The sequence below is a fragment of the Hypanus sabinus genome, chromosome 7 (genome assembly GCF_030144855.1).
Source record: "Hypanus sabinus isolate sHypSab1 chromosome 7, sHypSab1.hap1, whole genome shotgun sequence".
Taxonomy (NCBI): domain Eukaryota; kingdom Metazoa; phylum Chordata; class Chondrichthyes; order Myliobatiformes; family Dasyatidae; genus Hypanus; species Hypanus sabinus.
In genome coordinates this window covers 100,633,337-100,657,089 of record NC_082712.1, presented here as the reverse complement: position 1 = coordinate 100,657,089, position 23,753 = coordinate 100,633,337, and the positions used below count along the sequence as shown (strand labels likewise).

Genomic DNA, 23,753 nt, shown 5'->3' with positions numbered 1-23,753 from the left:
CCATACACACACATACACACAGCACTCCATACACACACACACAGCACTCCATTCACACACACACAGCACTCCATACACACACACAGTGCACTCCATACACACACACACAGCACTCCATTCACACACACAGAGCACTCCATACACACACACAGCACTCCATAAACACACACACAGCACTCCATACACACACACACAGCACTCCATACACACACACACAGCACTCCATTCACACACACACAGCACTCCATACACACACACAGCACTCCATACACACACACAGCACTCCATAAACACACACACAGCACTCCATACACACACACACACACAGCACTCCATACACACACACAGCACTCCATTCACACACACACAGCACTCCATACACACACAGTACTCCATTCACACACACACACCACTCCATACACACACACACAACACTCCATACATGCACAGCACTGTATACACACCCACACACAGCATTGCATACACACACTGCACTGCATATACACATACACTACTCCATACATACACACACAGCACTCTGTTCTCTCTCTCTCTCTCTCTCTCTCTCTCTCTCTCTCTCTCTCTCTCTCTCTCTCTCTCTCTCTCTCTCTCTCTCTCTCTCACTCACACACACACACACACACACACACACACACCTAGGAGATGGTGTCTTCTTCTGACCGCATGGGTCGGGCCGGAGGGGAAGGTCTAACAGGAAAAGGTAAACCCACCAAACATTCATAGTTCTCTCCGCCGGTTTTCAGTTTCCACTCAGCTGCGATGTATAGGCTGCATGGTACGGTAAGTGTTAAAGGCGCTGCCGAGACAATGGACACAAGTCATACAAAACTTTTCAAGCTCGAAAGATGACCCGGAGCGGATCGTATTCCCGACCTGGATCGGGATCTGTGTCGATGGGAAAGAGTAGGTTTCTGAAGGAATTTCCAAGTTTGCAAAGGGAGATGAAAGGGCAAATTTTTGGAGTAGAGTTGTAATGTTTCTCTGCGCCCTCTCTGAAATAAAAACCGTATACCATTCCGAGATAATTTCTCAGCGGTGTGCGATGAGGGATTAATATGAGCTCCAGGAGTTGGGGAAAGAACTCCGGCTCATGGGCAAAGCGGATGTGATAGACCTGACACTGAGGGGGTAATCTCGAACGAGATCAGCTGATATCTGGAGCAGAGCACAGCAGGTGACATTTAAGCCGGGACAGCGAGAAGCGCTGCAACTGGGGCGGGTTAATAAGCACATGGGACTCTCACCATGAATACCGCGGGAATCCGGATGACACAAGGATCTGGGTGGTCATGGTACAGGGAGTGAGGGGGGATGGAGGGAGAGGCGAAAGGAGGGAGTGAGGGGGAGGGAGGGAAAGGGGGTGAGGGACAGTGAGAGAAGGAGTGAGGGAGGGAGAGGGGTAAAGAGGATGAGGGGAAGGAAGGAGTTAGGGTGGAATGAGGGAGGGACAGGGGGTTAGAGGGAAAAGAGAGACGGGAGGGGAGGGAAAGGGAGAAGGAGGAATGCTGGGGAGGGAGGGAGAGGGTAGGAGAGGGTGAAGGAGGGAGGGAGAAGGGGAGGAGGAGCGAGATAGAGAGTGGAGAGAGAGGGAGTGTGAATGGAGGAGGGGAGAGAGGGTGGAGAGTGGGGGAAATACAGGGAGAGGAGAGAGGGAGTGTGTATGGAGGGAGGGTGGGGAGGGGGAGCGAAATGTGAAGGGAGATATGTATGAGGGAAGGAAGGGAGGGAGATATAGAGTGGAGAAAGAGGGAGTGTTTAAGGGAGGGGAGGGGAGAGGGATACAGAAAGAGGGAGTGTGTATGAGGAAGTGGAGAGGAGGAGGGGTGGGAGATATAGAGAGAGTGGAGTGGTGGGGAATATGTATGAGGGAGGGAGAGAGGATGGGGAAGGAGATGTGGAGAGGCTGTGAGTGAGGGAGGGGAGAGGGGAATATTTGAGTGGAGGAAGTGACAATGTGTATGAGTGAGGGGAGAGGGGAGGAGTGTGTATGGGGAGGGAGGGGAGAGGGGGATATTTGAGTGTAGAGGAAGTGTGGGAGTGTGTATGAGGGGAGGAGTGTATCTGAGGGAGAGGTGAGGGGGATATTTGAGTGTAGAGAAAGTGTGGGAGTGTGTATGAGGGGTGGAGTGTGTTTGAGGGAGGTATTTGAGTGGAGAGGAAGAGTGGGAGTGTGTGAGGGGTGGAGTGTGTTTGAGGGGGATATTTGAGTGTAGAGGAGGTGTGGGAATGTGTATGGGGGAGGAGTGTGTTTGAGGGAGGTATTTGAGTGTAAAGGAAGTGTGGGAGTGTATGAGGGGAGGAGTGCGTTTGAGGGAGAGGTGAGGGGGATATTTGAGTGTAGAGGAGGTGAGAGAGTGTGTATGAAGGGAGGAGTGTGTTTGAGGGAGGTATTTGAGTGTAGAGGAAGTGTGGGAGTGTGTAAATGGAAAAACTCAACTGAGAGTGGAGCAAGGAAATGTGGGAGAGTAAATGAGAGAGTCCGAGGGACTGTGAGGCTGAGGGTGGAAGAAACTCAGAAGTAGATTTGTCATCATTGATATACATTGTTTAACATAGAGAACAGTTTTAGGCCCTTCGGCCCACACAGTTGTGCTGACCTTTTAACCTACTCTAAGATCAATATAGCCCTTCCCTCCCAGGTAGCTCTCCATTCTTCCATCTAACAGTTTCTTAAAGATAACTAATTTATCTACCTCCACCCCTCCTTCACCCAGAAGGGTACTCCACACACTCCTCGTGCAAAAAAACACCTCTGACATCTCCATTTACTTTCCTCCAATCACCTTAAAATTATGCCCCCTCACACTGTGGAAAAAGATCGGTTGGCCCACTCGATCGATGCCTCTTATCATTTTGTGGTCACAGCCCACCCTCCTTCACTCCAAAGCTCATCAGACAGGCAAATCTCCTCTGCAGCCTCCACCTACACTGAGCTGGCCACAAGACTCCAAGTGTGATCATGGATGCCTGAGGGTAGCAGAATGGGCTGAGTTTATTTTTTGGAGCAGCAGAGGTAGGGGAGGGAATTACTTTGAAATATTACACGAGGTATCAATAGGGTTTCCCTGTGACCGAAGGGTAAAAGATCAGAGGGCACATGTATTGTGCAAGGAGTGTCAGTGGCTGTGAGGGAGGAGGTGTAGGGGCAGGTGGGGCACTTGTTCTGCTTGCAAGGAAAAGCGCCAGAAGGGGGATCAGCGGGGAGGGACGAGCAGACAGTGGAGATGCATAGGGAGTGATCCCTACTGAAAGCTGAAAATGGGGGAGGGAAAGATGTGCTTTGTGGCAGATCTACATCAACAGTCAACCTTTTGGGCTGAGACTCTTCTCCAGGACTAATGGAACATCCACTGTTTATTCATTTCTACAGATGCTGCCTGACCTGCTGAACTCCTCCAGCACTTTGAGTGTGTGCCATAAATGATGGTGTTTTTTATGCTCCATCGGATCTGGAGTAAGAATCGGTTTGTTCTCCTTTATGCTTGTGTACAATAAACTATCCTGAATCTCAAACTTACAGATGAAAAGTGCAAAACAACTGGCAGTGTTCATAGACCATTCCAAATTCTGATGTCAAAGGAGAAGCTGTTCCTGACACAGGCTCCTGTGCCTCCTTTCTGCTGGTACAAATGAGAAGAGGGACTGTCGCTTGCTTTGATTTGACAATGTCCTTGATTGTGGGGAGGGTTCTGCCGCTGACTGAGTCTATGATCATTGACAGCCTATTTCAGTCTTGTACATCGGAGCCTCCATAACAGATGTAACCATTCCCTCCTCTGCAGGAATTTGCAAGTCTTTGATGACATACCAAATCTCCCGCAACTCGTCTCATCAAGGCATGGAACAATGCAGCACAGGTACAGACCAGTCCATTCTGCCACCCCTACTTTCCTGCCTTCCTACAAGCCCCACCCCTCTATGAGACCATAAAATATAGGACCATTCCACCATGGCTGGTTTATTGCCCCTCTCAACCCCATTCTCCTGCCTTCTCCCTGTAATCTTTGATGCTCTTATTAATCAAGAACCTATCAACTCTGCTTTAACTATACCCAATGACTTGGCCTCCTCAGCCATCTGTGGCAACGATTCTCCACTCTTCAGTTAAAGAAATTCCCGGCTCTAAAAGGACATCCCTCTATTCTGAGGCTGTGCCCTCTGGTCCTAGACTCCCCCTATAGGAAACATCCTATATGTTCAATATGGTTCAATGAGAACCAACCCCCACCCCACCACCATTCTTCTAAACTCCAGCAAGTGCAGGCCCAGAGCCATCAAATGCTCCTGATATGTTAACCCTTTCATTCCCAGGATCATTCTTGTGATCCTCCTCTGGACCGTCTCAAATGCCAGCGCATCTTTTCTTAGTTAAAACTGCTCACAGTAGTCCAACTGCCAATGTCTTACAAATCGTCAATGAAAAACCCTTGCTTTTATATTCTAGTCCTCTCAAAATGAATGCTAACATTGCATTTCAGTAGTCTTGCTTACTACCAATTCAACCTGCAAGTTAACCTCTAGGGAATCCCAAGACCCTTTGCATCTCCTATTTCTGAATTTCCTCCCCGTTTAGAAAATAGTCTATGCTTTTATTCCTTCTGCCAAAGTGATTGACCATCCCCTATACTCTATCTGCCACTTCTTTGCCCATTCTCTGATCTGTCCAAGCCCTTCTGCAGACTCCCTGCTTCCTCAACACTACCTGTCCCTCTCAAATGGCACTGGCGGCTCACACTGACATTTAGAGGCAGGAAACAAAACTACTAACTATTCTATTAATTATACTTTTCCTGGACTACAATCACTTTGATCCACAACCCAGGTTTTCCTTTTGGGAGCTATGCTTTTGAACCATCTGTACTCCCTGCCATTTCTGCAAGGTACAGTTACAGCTGTGGGGGCCATTGCCAGATTGAAGTGGGGGGGGGGCAGGCCTGAAAGCAAAAGACAAACCAATGTTTGGGCTGGTTGAAGTGCAAAGCCAGATTAAAAAGATCAAGGCATCATGTCCAAGGGCAGACAAACAGGTGTTCAGCTTTCTGTTCTGTGAGGTTTACTCGTCTCAGCACTGAACTCCCCCGTGACTGTGACCTGCAGCCTCTGGATTCCTGGACCAATTTCACTCCCTCAGCACTGAACTGTCTCCGTGACTGTGACCTGCAGACATTGACACTCCCTCAGCACTGAACTCTCTCCGTGACTGTGACCTGCAGACATCGACACTCCCTCAGCACTGAACTCTCTCCGTGACTGTGACCTGCAGACATCGACACTCCCTCAGCACTGAACTCTCTCCGTGACTGTGACCTGCAGACATCGACACTCCCTCAGCACTGAACTCTCTCCGTGACTGTGACCTCCAGACATCGACAGTCCCTCAGCACTGAACTCTCTCCGTGACTGTGACCTGCAGACATCGACACTCCCTCAGCACTGAACTCTCTCCGTGACTGTGACCTGCAGAGATCGACACTCCCTCAGCACTGAACTCTCTCCGTGACTGTGACCTGCAGACATCGACACTCCCTCAGCACTGAACTCTCTCCGTGACTGTGACCTGCAGACATCGACACTCCCTCAGCACTGAACTCTCTCCGTGACTGTGACCTGCAGACATCGACACTCCCTCAGCACTGAACTCTCTCCGTGACTGTGACCAGCAGACATCGACACTCCCTCAGCACTGAACTCTCTCCGTGACTGTGACCTGCAGACATCGACACTCCCTCAGCACTGAACTCTCTCCGTGACTGTGACCAGCAGACATCGACACTCCCTCAGCACTGAACTCTCTCCGTGACTGTGACCTCCAGACATCGACAGTCCCTCAGCACTGAACTCTCTCCGTGACTGTGACCTGCAGACATCGACACTCCCTCAGCACTGAACTCTCTCCGTGACTGTGACCTGCAGACATCGACACTCCCTCAGCACTGAACTCTCTCCGTGACTGTGACCTGCAGACATCGACACTCCCTCAGCACTGAACTCTCTCCGTGACTGTGACCTGCAGACATCGACACTCCCTCAGCACTGAACTGTCTCCGTGACTGTGACCTGCAGACATTGACACTCCCTCAGCACTGAACTCTCTCCGTGACTGTGGACTCATTTTCGGGGATCCAGCAATTCTTGTTCTGTGTCTATCAGTTTACTTTTTTAACAGTTTGCACAATTTGTTCAGTTTTTTGACACAATGGGTGTTTGGTTGCATGGGTTTTATAAATGCGATTTATTGTGTTTGTTTTGTGACTGCCTGCAAGAAGATGAATTTCACCGTGTACAGTATGCATAATAAATGTACTTTAAACTTTTCTTCGTATCATTCGCAAAGTTAACCAGAAAGCCATCGATTCCATTACCCAGGTCATTGACATACAACATGAAAAGTTGCGGTCCCAACACCGACTTCTGCCGAACACCACTATTCATTGGCAGCTGACCAGAAAAGGCTCTCTTTATTCCCACTCTTCCCCTTCCACCAACCGACCTGAATCCGTACCATACCCGTACCCCTACCATCGACCTGCACACCTCAGCTACCCCTTGCCGGTAGAATCGGAGGGTTTTGGTGGATGGAGTGTATTCTATCTGGAGGTCAGTGATTAATGGTGGTCCACAGGGATCTGCTCTGGGACGTCTGCTCTTTGTGATTATTGTCAATTACTTGGATGAGCAAGCGGAAATGGGGTCAGTAAGTCTGCAGATGACACAAAGGTTGGAGGTGCTGTTGGTAGTGTAGAAGGTTGAGGTAGGTTACAATGACAGAATGTAGAGCTAGACTGAGCAGCGGCTGATAGAATTCAACCCAATAAAGCGTAGTGACTCACTTTTGAAGGATAAATTTGGCAGAGTACAGGGTCAATGGCAGGATTATTAACAGTGTGGAGGAACAGAGGGATCTTGGCGTCCACATCTACAGATCCCTCAAAAGTTGTAACATAAATTGGCACAAAAGTTAATAAGGTGGTTGAGAAGGTAATTTCTAACTTCCAGTACTTTTCCCTACTTTTCTCTTTTTCCATTCCCTATTCTGGCTCCCCTTTCAACCCTTCTCTTCTCACCTATCTATCACCCTCCCACTTTGCTTGTACGTTGCTCAGGACAAAACCTTAGCGGTGCCTTCCCAGCCAAGCCCTTATTCCCAGTTGAGTGCACTTACTCCCCAGGCCTGGGCCACTCGCTCCACTCTTCCTGTCAAGGACTCAGTACCAACCCACCACCACATCAGCTGTTCTGCCTTCTTTTTATTGGCTGCCAGCGATTGACAATTTGAAAATGTGCCTCTTTCAGGGTCCCGATAAGTGAAACCTTCCACAAAGTCCTGGACTTTGCGTGTGAGGACTGTGACACCTCTCACTCCTTCCAAGCTTCTCTTCAGTGACGTGCCCCTCCATGAGAGCAATATACACTCAGAGACAACTCAGGAGACGCAACCAACCTCATCCATTCTCATCCAGACCCATCAACTTGCACACGGACCGTACCCCTCCCCCTCCCATCGACCTGGACACGGACCGTACCCCTCCCCCTCACATCGACCTGCATACAGACCGTACCCCTCCCCCTCCCATCGACCTGCATCCGGACCGTACCCCTACCACTCCCATCGACCTGCATCCGGACCGTACCCCTACCCCTCCCATCGACCTGCACACAGACCGTACCCCTCCCCCTCCCATCGACCTGCATCCGGACCGTACCCCTACCCCTCCCATCGACCTGCACACAGACCGTACCCCTCCCCTTCCCATCGACCTGCACACAGACCGTACCCCTCCCCTTCCCATCGACCTGGACACGGACCGTACCCCTCCCCCTCCCATCGACCTGCACACAGACCGTACCCCTCCCCCTCCCATCGACCTGCACACAGACCGTACCCCTCCCATCAACCTACATACAGACCGTACCCTCCCATCGACCTGCACACGGACCGTACCCCTCCCCCTCCCATCGACCTGCACACGGACCGTACCCCTCCCTCTCCCATCGACCTGCACACGGACCGTACCCCTCCCCTTCCCATCGACCTGCACACGGACCGTACCCCTCCCCCTCCCATCGACCTGCACACAGACCGTACCCCTACCCCTCCCATCAACCTGCACACAGACCGTACCCCTACCCGTCCCATCGACCTGCACACAGACCGTACCCCTACCCCTCCCATCAACCTGCACACAGACCGTACCCCTACCCCTCCCATCGACCTGCACACAGACCGTACCCCTACCCCTCCCATCGACCTGCACACAGACCGTACCCCTCCCCCTCCCATCGACCTGGACACGGACCGTACCCCTCCCCTTCCCATCGACCTGCACACAGACCGTACCCCTCCCCCTCCCATCGACCTGCACACAGACCGTACCCCTCCCATCGACCTGCACACGAACCGTACCCCTCCCATCGACCTGCACACGAACCGTACCCCTCCCATCGACCTGCACACGAACTGTACCCCTACCCCTGCCATCGACCTGCACATGGACCGTACCCCTACCCCTCCCATCGACCTGCACACAGACCGTACCCCTCCCATCGACCTGCACACGAACTGTACCCCTACCCCTCCCATCGACCTGCACACGGACCGTACCCCTACCCCTCCCATCGACCTGCACACGGACCGTACCCCTCCCCCTCCCATCGACCTGCATCCAGACCGTACCCCTCCCCCACCCATCGACCTGCACATGGACCGTACCCCTACCCCTCCCATCGACCTGCATCCAGACCGTACCCCTCCCCCTCCCATCGACCTGCACATGGACCGTACCCCTACCCCTCCCATCGACCTGCATCCAGACCGTACCCCTACCCCTCCCATCGACCGGCACACGGACCGTACCCCTCCCCCTCCCATCGACCTGCACACGGACCGTACCCCTACCCCTCCCATCGACCTGCACACGGACCATACCCCTACCCCTCCCATCGACCTGCACACGGACCATACCCCTCCCCCTCCCATCGACCTGCACATGGACCGTACCCCTACCCCTCCCATCGACCTGCACACGGACCGTACCCCTCCCCTTCCATCGACCGGCACACGGACCGTACCCCTCCCCCTCCCATCGACCTGCACACAGACCGTACCCCTCCCCCTCCCATCGACCTGCACATGGACCGTACCCCTACCCCTCCCATCGACCTGCATCCAGACCGTACCCCTACCCCTCCCATCGACCGGCACACGGACCGTACCCCTCCCCCTCCCATCGACCTGCACACGAACCGTACCCCTCCCCCTCCCATCGACCTGCACATGGACCGTACCCCTCCCCCTCCCATCGACCTGCACACGAACTGTACCCCTACCCCTCCCATCAACCTGCACATGGACCGTACCCCTACCCCTCCCATCAACCTGCATACGGACCGTACCCCTACCCCTCCCATCGACCTGCACACGGACCGTACCCCTACCCCTCCCATCGACCTGAATCCGGACCATACCCCTACCCCTCCCATCGACCTGAATCCGGACCATACCCCTACCCCTCCCATCGACCTGAATCCGGACCAGACCCCTACCCCTCCCATCGACCTGAATCCGGACCATACCCCTACCCCTCCCATCGACCTGCACACAGACCGTACCCCTACCCCTCCCATCAACCTGCATACGGACCGTACCCCTACCCCTCCCATCGACCTGCACACAGACCGTACCCCTACCCCTCCCATCAACCTGCACACGAACTGTACCCCTACCCCTCCCATCAACCTGCACACAGACCGTACCCCTCCCCCTCCCATCGGCCTGTACACGGACCGTACCCCTACCCCTCCCATCGACCTGAATCCGGACCATACCCCTACCCCTCCCATTGACCTGAATCCGGACCATACCCCTACCCCTCCCATCGACCTGCACACAGACCGTACCCCTACCCCTCCCATCAACCTGCATACGGACCGTACCCCTACCCCTCCCATCGACCTGCACACAGACCGTACCCCTACCCCTCCCATCAACCTGCATACGGACCGTACCCCTCCCCCTCCCATCGACCTGAATACAGACCGTACCCCTCCCATCGACCTGCACACAGACCGTACCCCTACCCCTCCCATCAACCTGCATACGGACCGTACCCCTCCCCCTCCCATCGACCTGCACATGGACCGTACCCCTACCCCTCCCATCGACCTGCATACAGACCGTACCCCTCCCATCGACCTGCATACAGACCGTACCCCTCCCATCGACCTGCACACAGACCGTACCCCTACCCCTCCCATCAACCTGCATACGGACCGTACCCCTCCCCCTCCCATCGACCTGCACACAGACCGTACCCCTCCCCCTCCCATCGTCCTGCATACAGACCGTACCCCTCCCATCGACCAGCACACAGACCGTACCCCTACCCCTCCCATCAACCTGCATACGGACCGCACCCCTCCCCCTCCCATCGACCTGCACATGGACCGTACCCCTCCCCTTCCCATCGACCTGCATACAGACCGTACCCCTCCCATCGACCTGCATACAGACCGTACCCCTCCCCCTCCCATCGACCTGCACACGGACCGTACCCCTACCCCTCCCATCAACCTGCATACGGACCGTACCCCTCCCCCTCCCATCGACCTGCACATGGACCGTACCCCTACCCCTCCCATCAACCTGCATACGGACCGTACCCCTCCCCCTCCCATCGACCTGAACATGGACCGTATCCCTACACCTCCCATCGACCTGCACACGGACCGTACCCCTACCCCTCCCATCGACCTGCACATGGACCGTATCCCTACACCTCCCATCGACCTGCACACGGACCGTACCCCTCCCCTCCCATCAACCTGCACATGGACCGTACCCCTACCCCTCCCATCGACCTGCACACGGACCGTACCCCTACCCCTCCCATCAACCTGCATACGGACCGTACCCCTACCCCTCCCATCGACCTGCATACGGACCGTACCCCTCCCATCGACCTGAATCCGGACCATACCCCTCCCATCGACCTGCACACGAACTGTACCCCTACCCCTCCCATCGACCTGCACACGGACCGTATACCTACCCCTCCCATCGACCTGAATCCGGACCATACCCCTCCCATCGACCTGCACACAGACCGTATACCTACCCCTCCCATCGACCTGCACACAGACCGTACCCCTACCCCTCCCATCAACCTGCATACGGACCGTACCCCTACCCCTCCCATCGACCTGCATACGGACCGTACCCCTACCCCTCCCATCGACCTGCACACGGACCGTACCCCTACCCCTCCCATCGACCTGAATCCGGACCATACCCCTACCCCTCCCATCGACCTGAATCCGGACCATACCCCTACCCCTCCCATCGACCTGAATCCGGACCAGACCCCTACCCCTCCCATCGACCTGAATCCGGACCATACCCCTACCCCTCCCATCGACCTGCACACAGACCGTACCCCTACCCCTCCCATCAACCTGCATACGGACCGTACCCCTACCCCTCCCATCGACCTGCACACAGACCGTACCCCTACCCCTCCCATCAACCTGCACACGAACTGTACCCCTACCCCTCCCATCAACCTGCACACAGACCGTACCCCTCCCCCTCCCATCGGCCTGTACACGGACCGTACCCCTACCCCTCCCATCGACCTGAATCCGGACCATACCCCTACCCCTCCCATCGACCTGCACACAGACCGTACCCCTACCCCTCCCATCAACCTGCATACGGACCGTACCCCTACCCCTCCCATCGACCTGCACACAGACCGTACCCCTACCCCTCCCATCAACCTGCATACGGACCGTACCCCTCCCCCTCCCATCGACCTGCATACAGACCGTACCCCTCCCATCGACCTGCACACAGACCGTACCCCTACCCCTCCCATCAACCTGCATACGGACCGTACCCCTCCCCCTCCCATCGACCTGCACATGGACCGTACCCCTACCCCTCCCATCGACCTGCATACAGACCGTACCCCTCCCATCGACCTGCACACAGACCGTACCCCTACCCCTCCCATCAACCTGCATACGGACCGTACCCCTACCCCTCCCATCGACCTGCACACGGACCGTACCCCTACCCCTCCCATCGACCTGAATCCGGACCATACCCCTACCCCTCCCATCGACCTGAATCCGGACCATACCCCTACCCCTCCCATCGACCTGAATCCGGACCAGACCCCTACCCCTCCCATCGACCTGAATCCGGACCATACCCCTACCCCTCCCATCGACCTGCACACAGACCGTACCCCTACCCCTCCCATCAACCTGCATACGGACCGTACCCCTACCCCTCCCATCGACCTGCACACAGACCGTACCCCTACCCCTCCCATCAACCTGCACACGAACTGTACCCCTACCCCTCCCATCAACCTGCACACAGACCGTACCCCTCCCCCTCCCATCGGCCTGTACACGGACCGTACCCCTACCCCTCCCATCGACCTGAATCCGGACCATACCCCTACCCCTCCCATCGACCTGAATCCGGACCATACCCCTACCCCTCCCATCGACCTGCACACAGACCGTACCCCTACCCCTCCCATCAACCTGCATACGGACCGTACCCCTACCCCTCCCATCGACCTGCACACAGACTGTACCCCTACCCCTCCCATCAACCTGCATACGGACCGTACCCCTCCCCCTCCCATCGACCTGCATACAGTCCGTACCCCTCCCATCGACCTGCACACAGACCGTACCCCTACCCCTCCCATCAACCTGCATACGGACCGTACCCCTCCCCCTCCCATCGACCTGCACATGGACCGTACCCCTACCCCTCCCATCGACCTGCATACAGACCGTACCCCTCCCATCGACCTGCATACAGACCGTACCCCTCCCATCGACCTGCACACAGACCGTACCCCTACCCCTCCCATCAACCTGCATACGGACCGTACCCCTCCCCCTCCCATCGACCTGCACACAGACCGTACCCCTCCCCCTCCCATCGTCCTGCATACAGACCGTACCCCTCCCATCGACCAGCACACAGACCGTACCCCTACCCCTCCCATCAACCTGCATACGGACCGCACCCCTCCCCCTCCCATCGACCTGCACATGGACCGTACCCCTCCCCTTCCCATCGACCTGCATACAGACCGTACCCCTCCCATCGACCTGCATACAGACCGTACCCCTCCCCCTCCCATCGACCTGCACACGGACCGTACCCCTACCCCTCCCATCAACCTGCATACGGACCGTACCCCTCCCCCTCCCATCGACCTGCACATGGACCGTACCCCTACCCCTCCCATCAACCTGCATACGGACCGTACCCCTCCCCCTCCCATCGACCTGAACATGGACCGTATCCCTACACCTCCCATCGACCTGCACACGGACCGTACCCCTACCCCTCCCATCGACCTGCACATGGACCGTATCCCTACACCTCCCATCGACCTGCACACGGACCGTACCCCTACCCCTCCCATCAACCTGCACATGGACCGTACCCCTACCCCTCCCATCGACCTGCACACGGACCGTACCCCTACCCCTCCCATCAACCTGCATACGGACCGTACCCCTACCCCTCCCATCGACCTGCATACGGACCGTACCCCTCCCATCGACCTGAATCCGGACCATACCCCTCCCATCGACCTGCACACGAACTGTACCCCTACCCCTCCCATCGACCTGCACACGGACCGTATACCTACCCCTCCCATCGACCTGAATCCGGACCATACCCCTCCCATCGACCTGCACACAGACCGTATACCTACCCCTCCCATCGACCTGCACACAGACCGTACCCCTACCCCTCCCATCGACCTGCATACAGACCGTACCCCTCCCATCGACCTGCACACAGACCGTACCCCTACCCCTCCCATCAACCTGCATACGGACCGTACCCCTCCCCCTCCCATCGACCTGCACACAGACCGTACCCCTCCCCCTCCCATCGTCCTGCATACAGACCGTACCCCTCCCATCGACCAGCACACAGACCGTACCCCTACCCCTCCCATCAACCTGCATACGGACCGCACCCCTCCCCCTCCCATCGACCTGCACATGGACCGTACCCCTCCCCTTCCCATCGACCTGCATACAGACCGTACCCCTCCCATCGACCTGCATACAGACCGTACCCCTCCCCCTCCCATCGACCTGCACACGGACCGTACCCCTACCCCTCCCATCAACCTGCATACGGACCGTACCCCTCCCCCTCCCATCGACCTGCACATGGACCGTACCCCTACCCCTCCCATCAACCTGCATACGGACCGTACCCCTCCCCCTCCCATCGACCTGAACATGGACCGTATCCCTACACCTCCCATCGACCTGCACACGGACCGTACCCCTACCCCTCCCATCGACCTGCACATGGACCGTATCCCTACACCTCCCATCGACCTGCACACGGACCGTACCCCTACCCCTCCCATCAACCTGCACATGGACCGTACCCCTACCCCTCCCATCGACCTGCACACGGACCGTACCCCTACCCCTCCCATCAACCTGCATACGGACCGTACCCCTACCCCTCCCATCGACCTGCATACGGACCGTACCCCTCCCATCGACCTGAATCCGGACCATACCCCTCCCATCGACCTGCACACGAACTGTACCCCTACCCCTCCCATCGACCTGCACACGGACCGTATACCTACCCCTCCCATCGACCTGAATCCGGACCATACCCCTCCCATCGACCTGCACACAGACCGTATACCTACCCCTCCCATCGACCTGCACACAGACCGTACCCCTACCCCTCCCATCAACCTGCATACGGACCGTACCCCTACCCCTCCCATCGACCTGCATACGGACCGTACCCCTCCCATCGACCTGAATCCGGACCATACCCCTCCCATCGACCTGCACACGAACTGTACCCCTACCCCTCCCATCGACCTGCACACGGACCGTATACCTACCCCTCCCATCGACCTGAATCCGGACCATACCCCTCCCATCGACCTGCACACGGACCGTATACCTACCCCTCCCATCGACCTGCACAAGGACCGTACCCCTCCCCTTCCCATCGACCTGCACACGGACCGTACCCCTACCCCTCCCATCGACCTGCACACAGACCGTACCCCTCCCCCTCCCATCGACCTGCACACAGACCGTACCCCTCCCCCTCCCATTGACCTGCACACAGACCGTACCCCTACCCCTCCCATCGACCTGAATCCGGACCATACCCCTCCCATCGACCTGCACACGGACCGTATCCCTACCCCTCCCTTCGACCTGCACACGGACCGTATCCCTACCCCTCCCTTCGACCTGCACACGGACCGTACCCCTACCCCTCCCATCGACCTGAATCCGGACCATACCCCTCCCCCTCCCATCGACCTGCACACGGACCGTATCCCTACCCCTCCCTTCGACCTGCACACGGACCGTACCCCTACACCTCCCATCGGCCTGTACACGGACCGTACCCCTACCCCTCCCATCGACCTGAATCCGGACCATACCCCTACCCCTCCCATCGACCTCAATCCGGACCGTACCCCTACCCCTCCCTTCGACCTGCACACGGACCGTATCCCTACCCCTCCCATCGACCTGAATCCGGACCATACCCCTACCCCTCCCATCGACCTGAATCCGGACCATACCCCTCCCATCGACCTGCACACGGACCGTACCCCTCCCCCTCCCATCGACCTGCACATGGACCGTACCCCTACCCCTCCCATCGACCTGCACACGGACCATACCCCTACCCCTCCCATCGACCTGAATCCGGACCATACCCCTCCCATTGACTTGCACACGGACCGTATACCTACCCCTCCCATCGACCTGCACATGGACCGTACCACTCCCATCGACCTGAATCCTGACCATACCCCTCCCATCGACCTACACACGGACCGTACCCCTCCCCCTCCCATCGACCTGCATATGGACTGTACCCCTACCCCTCCCATCAACCTGCACACGGACCGTATCCCTCCCATCGACCTGCACACGGACCGTATCCCTCCCATCGACCCGCACACGGACCGTACCCCTCCCATCGACCTGCACACGGACCGTATCCCTCCCATCGACCTGCTCACGGACCGTATCCCTCACATCGACCCGCACACGGACCATACCCCTCCCATCGACCTGCACAGGGACCGTATCCCTCCCATCGACCTGCACACGGACCGTACCCCTACCCCTCCCATCGACCTGCACACGGACCGTACCCCTACCCCTCCCATCGACCTGCACACGGACCGTATCCCTACCCCTCCCATCGACCTGCACACGGTCCGTACCCCTACCCCTCCCATCGACCTGCACACGGACCGTATCCCTACCCCTCCCATCGACCTGCACACAGACCGTACCCCTCCCATCGACCTGCATACGGACCGTACCCCTCCCCCTCCCATCGACCTGCATACGGACCGTACCCCTCCCCCTCCCATCGACCTGCACACAGACCGTACCCCTCCCCCTCCCATCGACCTGTACACGGACCGTATCCCTACCTCTCCCATCGACCTGCATACGGACCGTACCCCTACCCCTCCCATCGACCTGTACACGGACCGTACCCCTCCCCCTCCCATCGGCCTGTACACGGACCGTATCCCTACCCCTCCCATCGACCTGCACACGGACCGTATCCCTACCCCTCCCATCGACCTGCACACGGACCGTACCCCTCCACCTACCATCGACCTGCACATGGACCGAACCCTCCCATCGACCCGCACACGGACCGTACCCCTCCCATCGACCCGCACACGGACCGAACCCTCCCATCGACCCGCACACAGACTGTACCCCTCCCTTCGACCCGCACACGGACTGTACCCCTCCCTTCGACCTGCACACAGACTCTACCCCTCCCATCGACCTGAATCCTGACCAAAGCCCTCCCATCAACCTGCACATGGACCGTACCCCTACCCATCCCATCGACCTGAATCCTGACCGTACCCCTCCCATCAACCTGCATACGGACCGTTCCCCTCCCCCTCCCATCGACCTGCATACGGACCGTACCCCTCCCCCTCCCATCGACCTGCACACGGACCGTACCCCTACACCTCCCATCGACCTGCACACGGACCGTACCCCTACCCCTCCCATCGACCTGCACACGGACCGTACCCCTACCCCTCCCATCGACCTGCACACGGACCGTATCCCTACCCCTCCCATCGACCTGCATACGGACCGTACCCCTCCCCCTCCCATCGACCTGCACACGGACCGTACCCCTCCCCCTCCCATCGACCTGCACACGGACCGTACCCCTACCCCTCCCATCGACCTGCACACGGACCGTATCCCTACCCCTCCCATCGACCTGCACACGGACCGTATCCCTACCCCTCCCATCGACCTGCACACGGACCGTATCCCTACCCCTCCCATCGACCTGCATACGGACCGTACCCCTCCCCCTCCCATCGACCTGCACACGGACCATACCCCTCCACCTACCATCGACCTGCACATGGACCGTACCCCTACCCCTCCCATCGACCCGCACACGGACCGTACCCCTCCCATCGACCCGCACACGGACCGAACCCTCCCATCGACCCGCACACAGACTGTACCCCTCCCTTCGACCCGCACACGGACTGTACCCCTCCCTTCGACCTGCACACGGACTGTACCCCTCCCTTCGACCTGCACACGGACTGTACCCCTCCCTTCGACCTGCACACAGACTCTACCCCTCCCATCGACCTGAATCCTGACCATACCCCTCCCATCAACCTGCATACGGACCGTATCCCTCCCCCTCCCATCGACCTGCACATGGACCGTACCCCTACCCATCCCATCGACCTGAATCCTGACCATACCCCTCCCATCAACCTGCACACGGACCGTACCCCTACCCATCCCATCGACCTGAATCCTGACCATACCCCTCCCATCAACCTGCATACGGACCGTATCCCTCCCCCTCCCATCGACCTGCACATGGACCGTACCCCTCCCATCGACCTGCACACGGACCGTACCCCTACCCCTCCCATTGACCTGCACACGGACCGTACCCCTACCCCTCCCATCGACCTGTACACGGACCGTATCCCCACCCCTCCCATCGACCTGCATCCGGACTGTACCCCTCCCATCGACCTGCATACGGACCGTACCCCTCCCATCAAGCTACATACAGACCGTACCCCTCCCATCGACCTGCACACGGACCGTACCCCTCCCCCTCCCATCAACCTGCACACGGACCGTACCCCTACCCCTCCCATCGAATTGTACACGGACCAAACCCCTACCCCTCCCATCAACCTGCATCCGGACCGTACCCCTCCCATCGACCTGCACACGGACCGTACCCCTCCCATCAACCTACATACAGACCGTACCCCTCCCATCGACCTGCACATGAACCGTACCCCTTCCCCTCCCATCAACCTGCACACGGACCGTACCCCTCCCCCTCCCATCGACCTGCACACGGACCGTACCCCTCCCCCGCCCATCGACCTGCCCACGGACCGTACCCCTACCCCTCCCATCGACCTGTACACGGTCCGTACCCCTACCCCTCCCATCAACCTGAATCCGGACCGTACCCCTCCCATCGACCTGCCCACGGACCGTACCCCTCCCCCTCCCATCGACCTGCACACAGACCATACCCCTCCCCCTCCCATCGACCTGCACACGGACCGTATCCCTACCCCTCCCATCGACCTGAATCCGGACCGTACCCCTCCCATCAACCTGCACACAGACCGTACCCCTCCCCCTCCCATCGACCTGCACTCGGACCGTACCCCTCCCCCTCCAATCGACCTGAATCTGGACCATACCCCTCCCAAAAATCTCTACATGTTTGCCTCAGTACCGTTAGGTTCTTGCCCCCCTCCATCCCCCATTTTGTCAGTTGTCAGGATCCTGGCTGAAGAGAACATCAGTTGGCCATGTGCCTTTAAGTGATGTCATTCGGCTGTCACCTCCCCTTTAAGAGGTGCAGCTGGCTGGTGGACAGATGTGATTCCTCTACCACTGTCAGCTGTGGGTGTGGAGTCAGGGGAACTGGACCCCGGACCCCGGACCCCAGACCCCGGACCCTCCAACTGGGGAGGGAGACAGAAGAAAGAACATTATAGGCCTGTTAGTCTGACTTCAGTGGTTGGGAATTTGCTGGCGTCCATTATTAAGGATGAGATTTTGGGGTACCTGGAGGTACATGATAAAACAAGCCAAAGTCAGCATGGTTTCCTAAAGGGAGAACCTTGCCAGACAAATCTGTTGGCATTCTTTGAGGAAATAACAAGTAGGATAAACAAAAGATGTTGTTTATTTGGGTTTTCAGAGAGCCTTTGACAAGGTGCTGCACATGGGATAAGAGCCCTTATTATATGACAGGAAAATCTCTAGCATGGATAGAAGACTGGCTGGCTGGCAGTAGGCAGAAGAGTGGGAATAAAGGGAACTTTTCTCTGTTTGGCTGCCAATGACTAGTAGTGTTCTGCAGGTGTCGGAATTGGGACCTTTTCACTGTCAAAGATTTGGATCACGGAATTGATGGTTTTGTGGCAAAGTCTGTGGATGATATGCAAAGAACTTGAGGGGCAGGTAGTGTTGAGGAAGCAGAAACCGAGGCAAATTGGGAGAATGGGCAATGAAGCGGCAGATGGAGTTTAGTGTGGGGATGCACTTTGGTAGAAGGACTAAAAGGACAGATTATTTTCTAAAGGGGGAGCAAATTCAGAAATCAGAACTGCAAGGATGAGTCAGTGGCGGAGAAAGCAAATGCAATACCCCTCCCATCGAATCAAATTCATTTCAAGAGGTCTTGAATATAAAAACAAGGACGTAATGCTGAGACTTTATAAAGCATTGGTCCGAGTACTGTGAGCAATTTTGGGCCCCTTATCTAGGGAAAGATATGCTGGCATTGGAGAGGGTCCAGAGAAGGGTTCCAGGAATGAAAGGGTCAATGATGAGGAACATTTGCTGGGTCTGGGTCTGTACTTGCAGGAGTTTGAAAGGGAATCTCATTGAAACCTGTTGAATATTGAATGGCCTAGATCGAGTGCATATAGACGGGAGATTGAAAATCTGGCTGAGTGATGCCACAACAACCACGTCTCGCTCAACAGGGAGGGTTCCTGAGGTCCATGAGGCAGTCTTCATGGAGGATCAGCAACTTCAAATTCCTCAGTGTTACCATTTCAGAGGACCCAGCATGTAAGAGCAATTATGTAGAAAGCTCGGCAGTGCCTTTACTTCCTTTGGAGTTTGCAAAGTTTCAGCAAGACATCTAAACTTTTGGCAAACTTAGCTGTGCGGTGGAGAATATATTAACTGGCTGCATCACAGCCTGGTACGGAAACACCAAGGCCCTTGAACGGGCAATCCTACAGAAAGAATTGAGGGTGAATCCCTCCTCAACAATGGTGGCTGCTACGTGGAACTCTGTCGCAAGAAAGCAGCATCTGTCATCAGGGACCCCAGCCAGGAACTCACAGCACTAGGTTCAGGAACAGTTATTACCCCCAGCCATCAGGCTCTCGAAGCAGAGGGAATAACTTCACTCGCCCCATCATTGAAATGCTCCTGCAACCTATGGACTCACTCTTCATCTCATCTTCTCAATGTTTATTGCTTATTCATTTATTACCATTATTTCCACTTTTTCCTTTTGTATTTGCACCGTTTGTTGTCTTTCACACACTGGTTGTCTGCCCTGTTTCATTTATGGTTATTGGATGGAACCCATGTACTGAGGGAGTCTAGGATCAGAGGGCACAGCCTCAGAACAGAAGGATGTCCCTTTAGGCCAGGGATGAGGATAAATTCCTTTACAAACAAGAGAAAATCCAAGTAACACACACAAAGTGCTGGAGGAACTCAGCAGGTCAGGCAGCATCTATGGAAAAGATTAAACAGTCGACATTCCTGGCCGAGACCCTACTTCAACCAGAGGTTGGTAAAGATGTGGAATTCATTGCTACAGGTGACAGCCGAATCCAGGTCATTGGATATACTTAAAGCGGAGATTGATAGGTTCTTGATTAGTAAGAAAAGTTACGGGGGGGGGGGGAGGCAAGAGAATGGGGTTAAGAGATATAATAAATCAGCCATGATTATGGCGGAGCAGACTCGATTCAGCAAATGGTTTATTTCTGCTTCTATGTCTTATAAAGCTCTGACACGGTGGTTCTGCCTTTTGACTTTGTGGAGGGATGTGGTGAGAATCTGTAGTTGAAGGGCGGGACGGGAGGGTCCGTGCTGGTGGGGCAATCCGATCGGACTGGGGTGGAAACCTCGGCCGATGCTGGCCGAAATAGGACCGAGACCGATCCCCGAGTCAGGATCCGAAACAAGGCAGGTTTCAGTCCAGGCGTCGTGGTAGGGTGGTGGGAAAAGGAGGGATAGAGGTGGGGGGGGGGGGGGTGATACCTTAGAACCCACCGTAGGGGGGAGGTTCCCCACCGGCTCAAGGTGAACATTCTCGCCGGCAATGTGTGGAACACCGCCGCCCTCTGCTGGATATACGCCCGGTCCCCAAACCTCGACCAAACTTTCAGAGAATGGTAAACTTCTTCGTCCTCGTTGCCCCCCCCCCCCCCCCCTTCCGTCACTCGCGGCGGACACTCCTTAGTTACGGAGCAACTGGAGCGGATACAGTCCTTTCGGACCAACCAGTCGGTGACCACTCAGCTAGACCCACATCCCTCTCAGCCCGTCCCTCCAAGTGCTTCTCAAAGGATATTATGCCCCTCATTTTTGACCTTCCTACTCAGGGGAAAAGACTATTAACACCAATACACTCCCATAATGTACCCTTCCCCCCATTCTCCTACCTTCCAAGCATTGAATTCCTCGCCCGAGGAACACCTTTACTCAGACCCTCTCATCTTGGCAGGATCATAAGACCATAATATATTGGAGCAGAATATGGCCATTTGGCCCATCTAGTCTGCTTCACCATTTCATCACAGTTGATCTCCTGTCTTACCCTCCTTCCCGCATCCCTTCATGCCTGACTAATCAAGAATTCCACAGACTCACCATCCTCTGGCTGAAGAAATCCCACCTCATCTCTGTTCTGAAGGGGCATCCCCCATTCTGAGACTGTGTCCTTTGGACAGGCTCTCCCATCCTCTCCACATCCACTCTGTCGAGGCCTTTCGACTTTCGAGAGGTTTCAATGTGATCCCCCCCATTCTTCTGAATTCCAGTGAGTACAGACCCAGAGCCATCAAATGCTGTCCATTCAATCCTGGAATAATTTTTGTGAACACTCTCCTCGCAAGTCTTCTCCGCAGTCATTGTCGTTTAACCACCTCCTTCCTGTAACGGAGTGGGCACTCCAGAGCAGCCTCAGCAATGACTTGTAACTGCAGAGTGGAATAGCGGTATTACAGCGTCAGTGACCCAGGTTCATTTCCACTGCTGTCTGAAAGCAGTTTCTACATCCTACCCGTGGCTGTGACGGTGTTCTCCAGGAGCTCTGGTTTCCTCCCACAGTCCAAAGACGTACGGGTTCGTGGATTAATTGGTCACATGCGTGTAAATGAGTGGCACAGGTTTGTTTGAGCCGAATGGCTCCAAAACAAAATCTACAACATACTGTCCCAACTCTGGCACTCATACAGCAGGGAATCAGGCCATTCGGTCCATCTCATCCATGCTGACTGTGCTACCCAGCATGCTAGTCCTACCTGCCTGCACTTAGCCCATATCACTCTAGATATCTCCTATCCGTGTACTTAGCTAGGTGTCTTTTAGATATTGCTGTGTCTGTCTCAAAGTCAGCGGTACAGGAAGGAGGTAGTGACATGGTATCCAGACACCAACCTTTCCTACAAAGTAGCTGGTCATTGGCTTCAGGAAGGGGCTGGGCAGGACATCTGCTCCTGTCTACAGCAGCAGTTTTGAGGTTCAGAGGGCTGAGAGATTTAAGTGAACATCACCTACATCCCGTCCTGGCCCAAACACGTAGACGTCACTTCTACATCCCGTCCTGGCCCAAACACATAGACGTCACGTCTACATCCCGTCCTGGCCCAAACACGTAGACGTCACGTCTACATCCCGTCCTGGCCCAAACACATAGATGTCACGGCTACATCCCGTCCTGGCCCAAACACGTAGACGTCACGGCTACATCCCGTCCTGGCCCAAACACGTAGACGTCACTTCTACATCCCGTCCTGGCCCAAACACGTAGACGTCACGGCTACATCCCGTCCTGGCCCAAACACGTAGACGTCACTTCTACATCCCGTCCTGGCCCAAACACGTAGACGTCACTTCTACATCCCGTCCTGGCCCAAACACATAGACGTCACGTCTACATCCCGTCCTGGCCCAAACACGTAGACGTCACGTCTACATCCCGTCCTGGCCCAAACACATAGACTTCACGTCCAAGAGAGCTCACCAGCACCTCTGGTCCCTCGGGAGCATGTCTGCGCTGACCCTCACCAATTTTTATTGATGCACCACAGAAAGCATCTGATCCAGAGGTATCACGGCTTGATACAGCAAGTGCTCCGCATGGGAACTGCGGACACAGCTTAGAATATCACAGAAACCGGTCTCCCCTCCGTGGACTCTGTCTACACATCTCACTGCCGTAGTAAAGCAGCCAGCATAATCAAAGACTACACTCAGCCCAGACAATCTCTCCTCTCCCTTCTCCTTTACAAAAGCCTGAAAGCGCATACCAGCAGGTTTAGGCCCAGCTTCTACCCCACTGCTATAAGACAATT

At 56.1% G+C, this 23,753-nt stretch overlaps 1 protein-coding gene across 1 annotated transcript in view; it reads right to left on the bottom strand.

Annotated features, from left to right (window-relative positions):
• Positions 1-1,312, bottom strand: part of LOC132397519 (ephrin-B2-like) — a 226,602-nt gene extending 225,290 nt beyond the window's left edge. Inside the window, exon 1 of the mRNA XM_059976350.1 lies at positions 1,266-1,312. Coding sequence (XP_059832333.1) covers positions 1,266-1,312 — 47 coding nt within the window. The remainder of the gene's footprint in view (positions 1-1,265) is intronic.
• Positions 1,313-23,753: the final 22,441 nt, after the last annotated feature.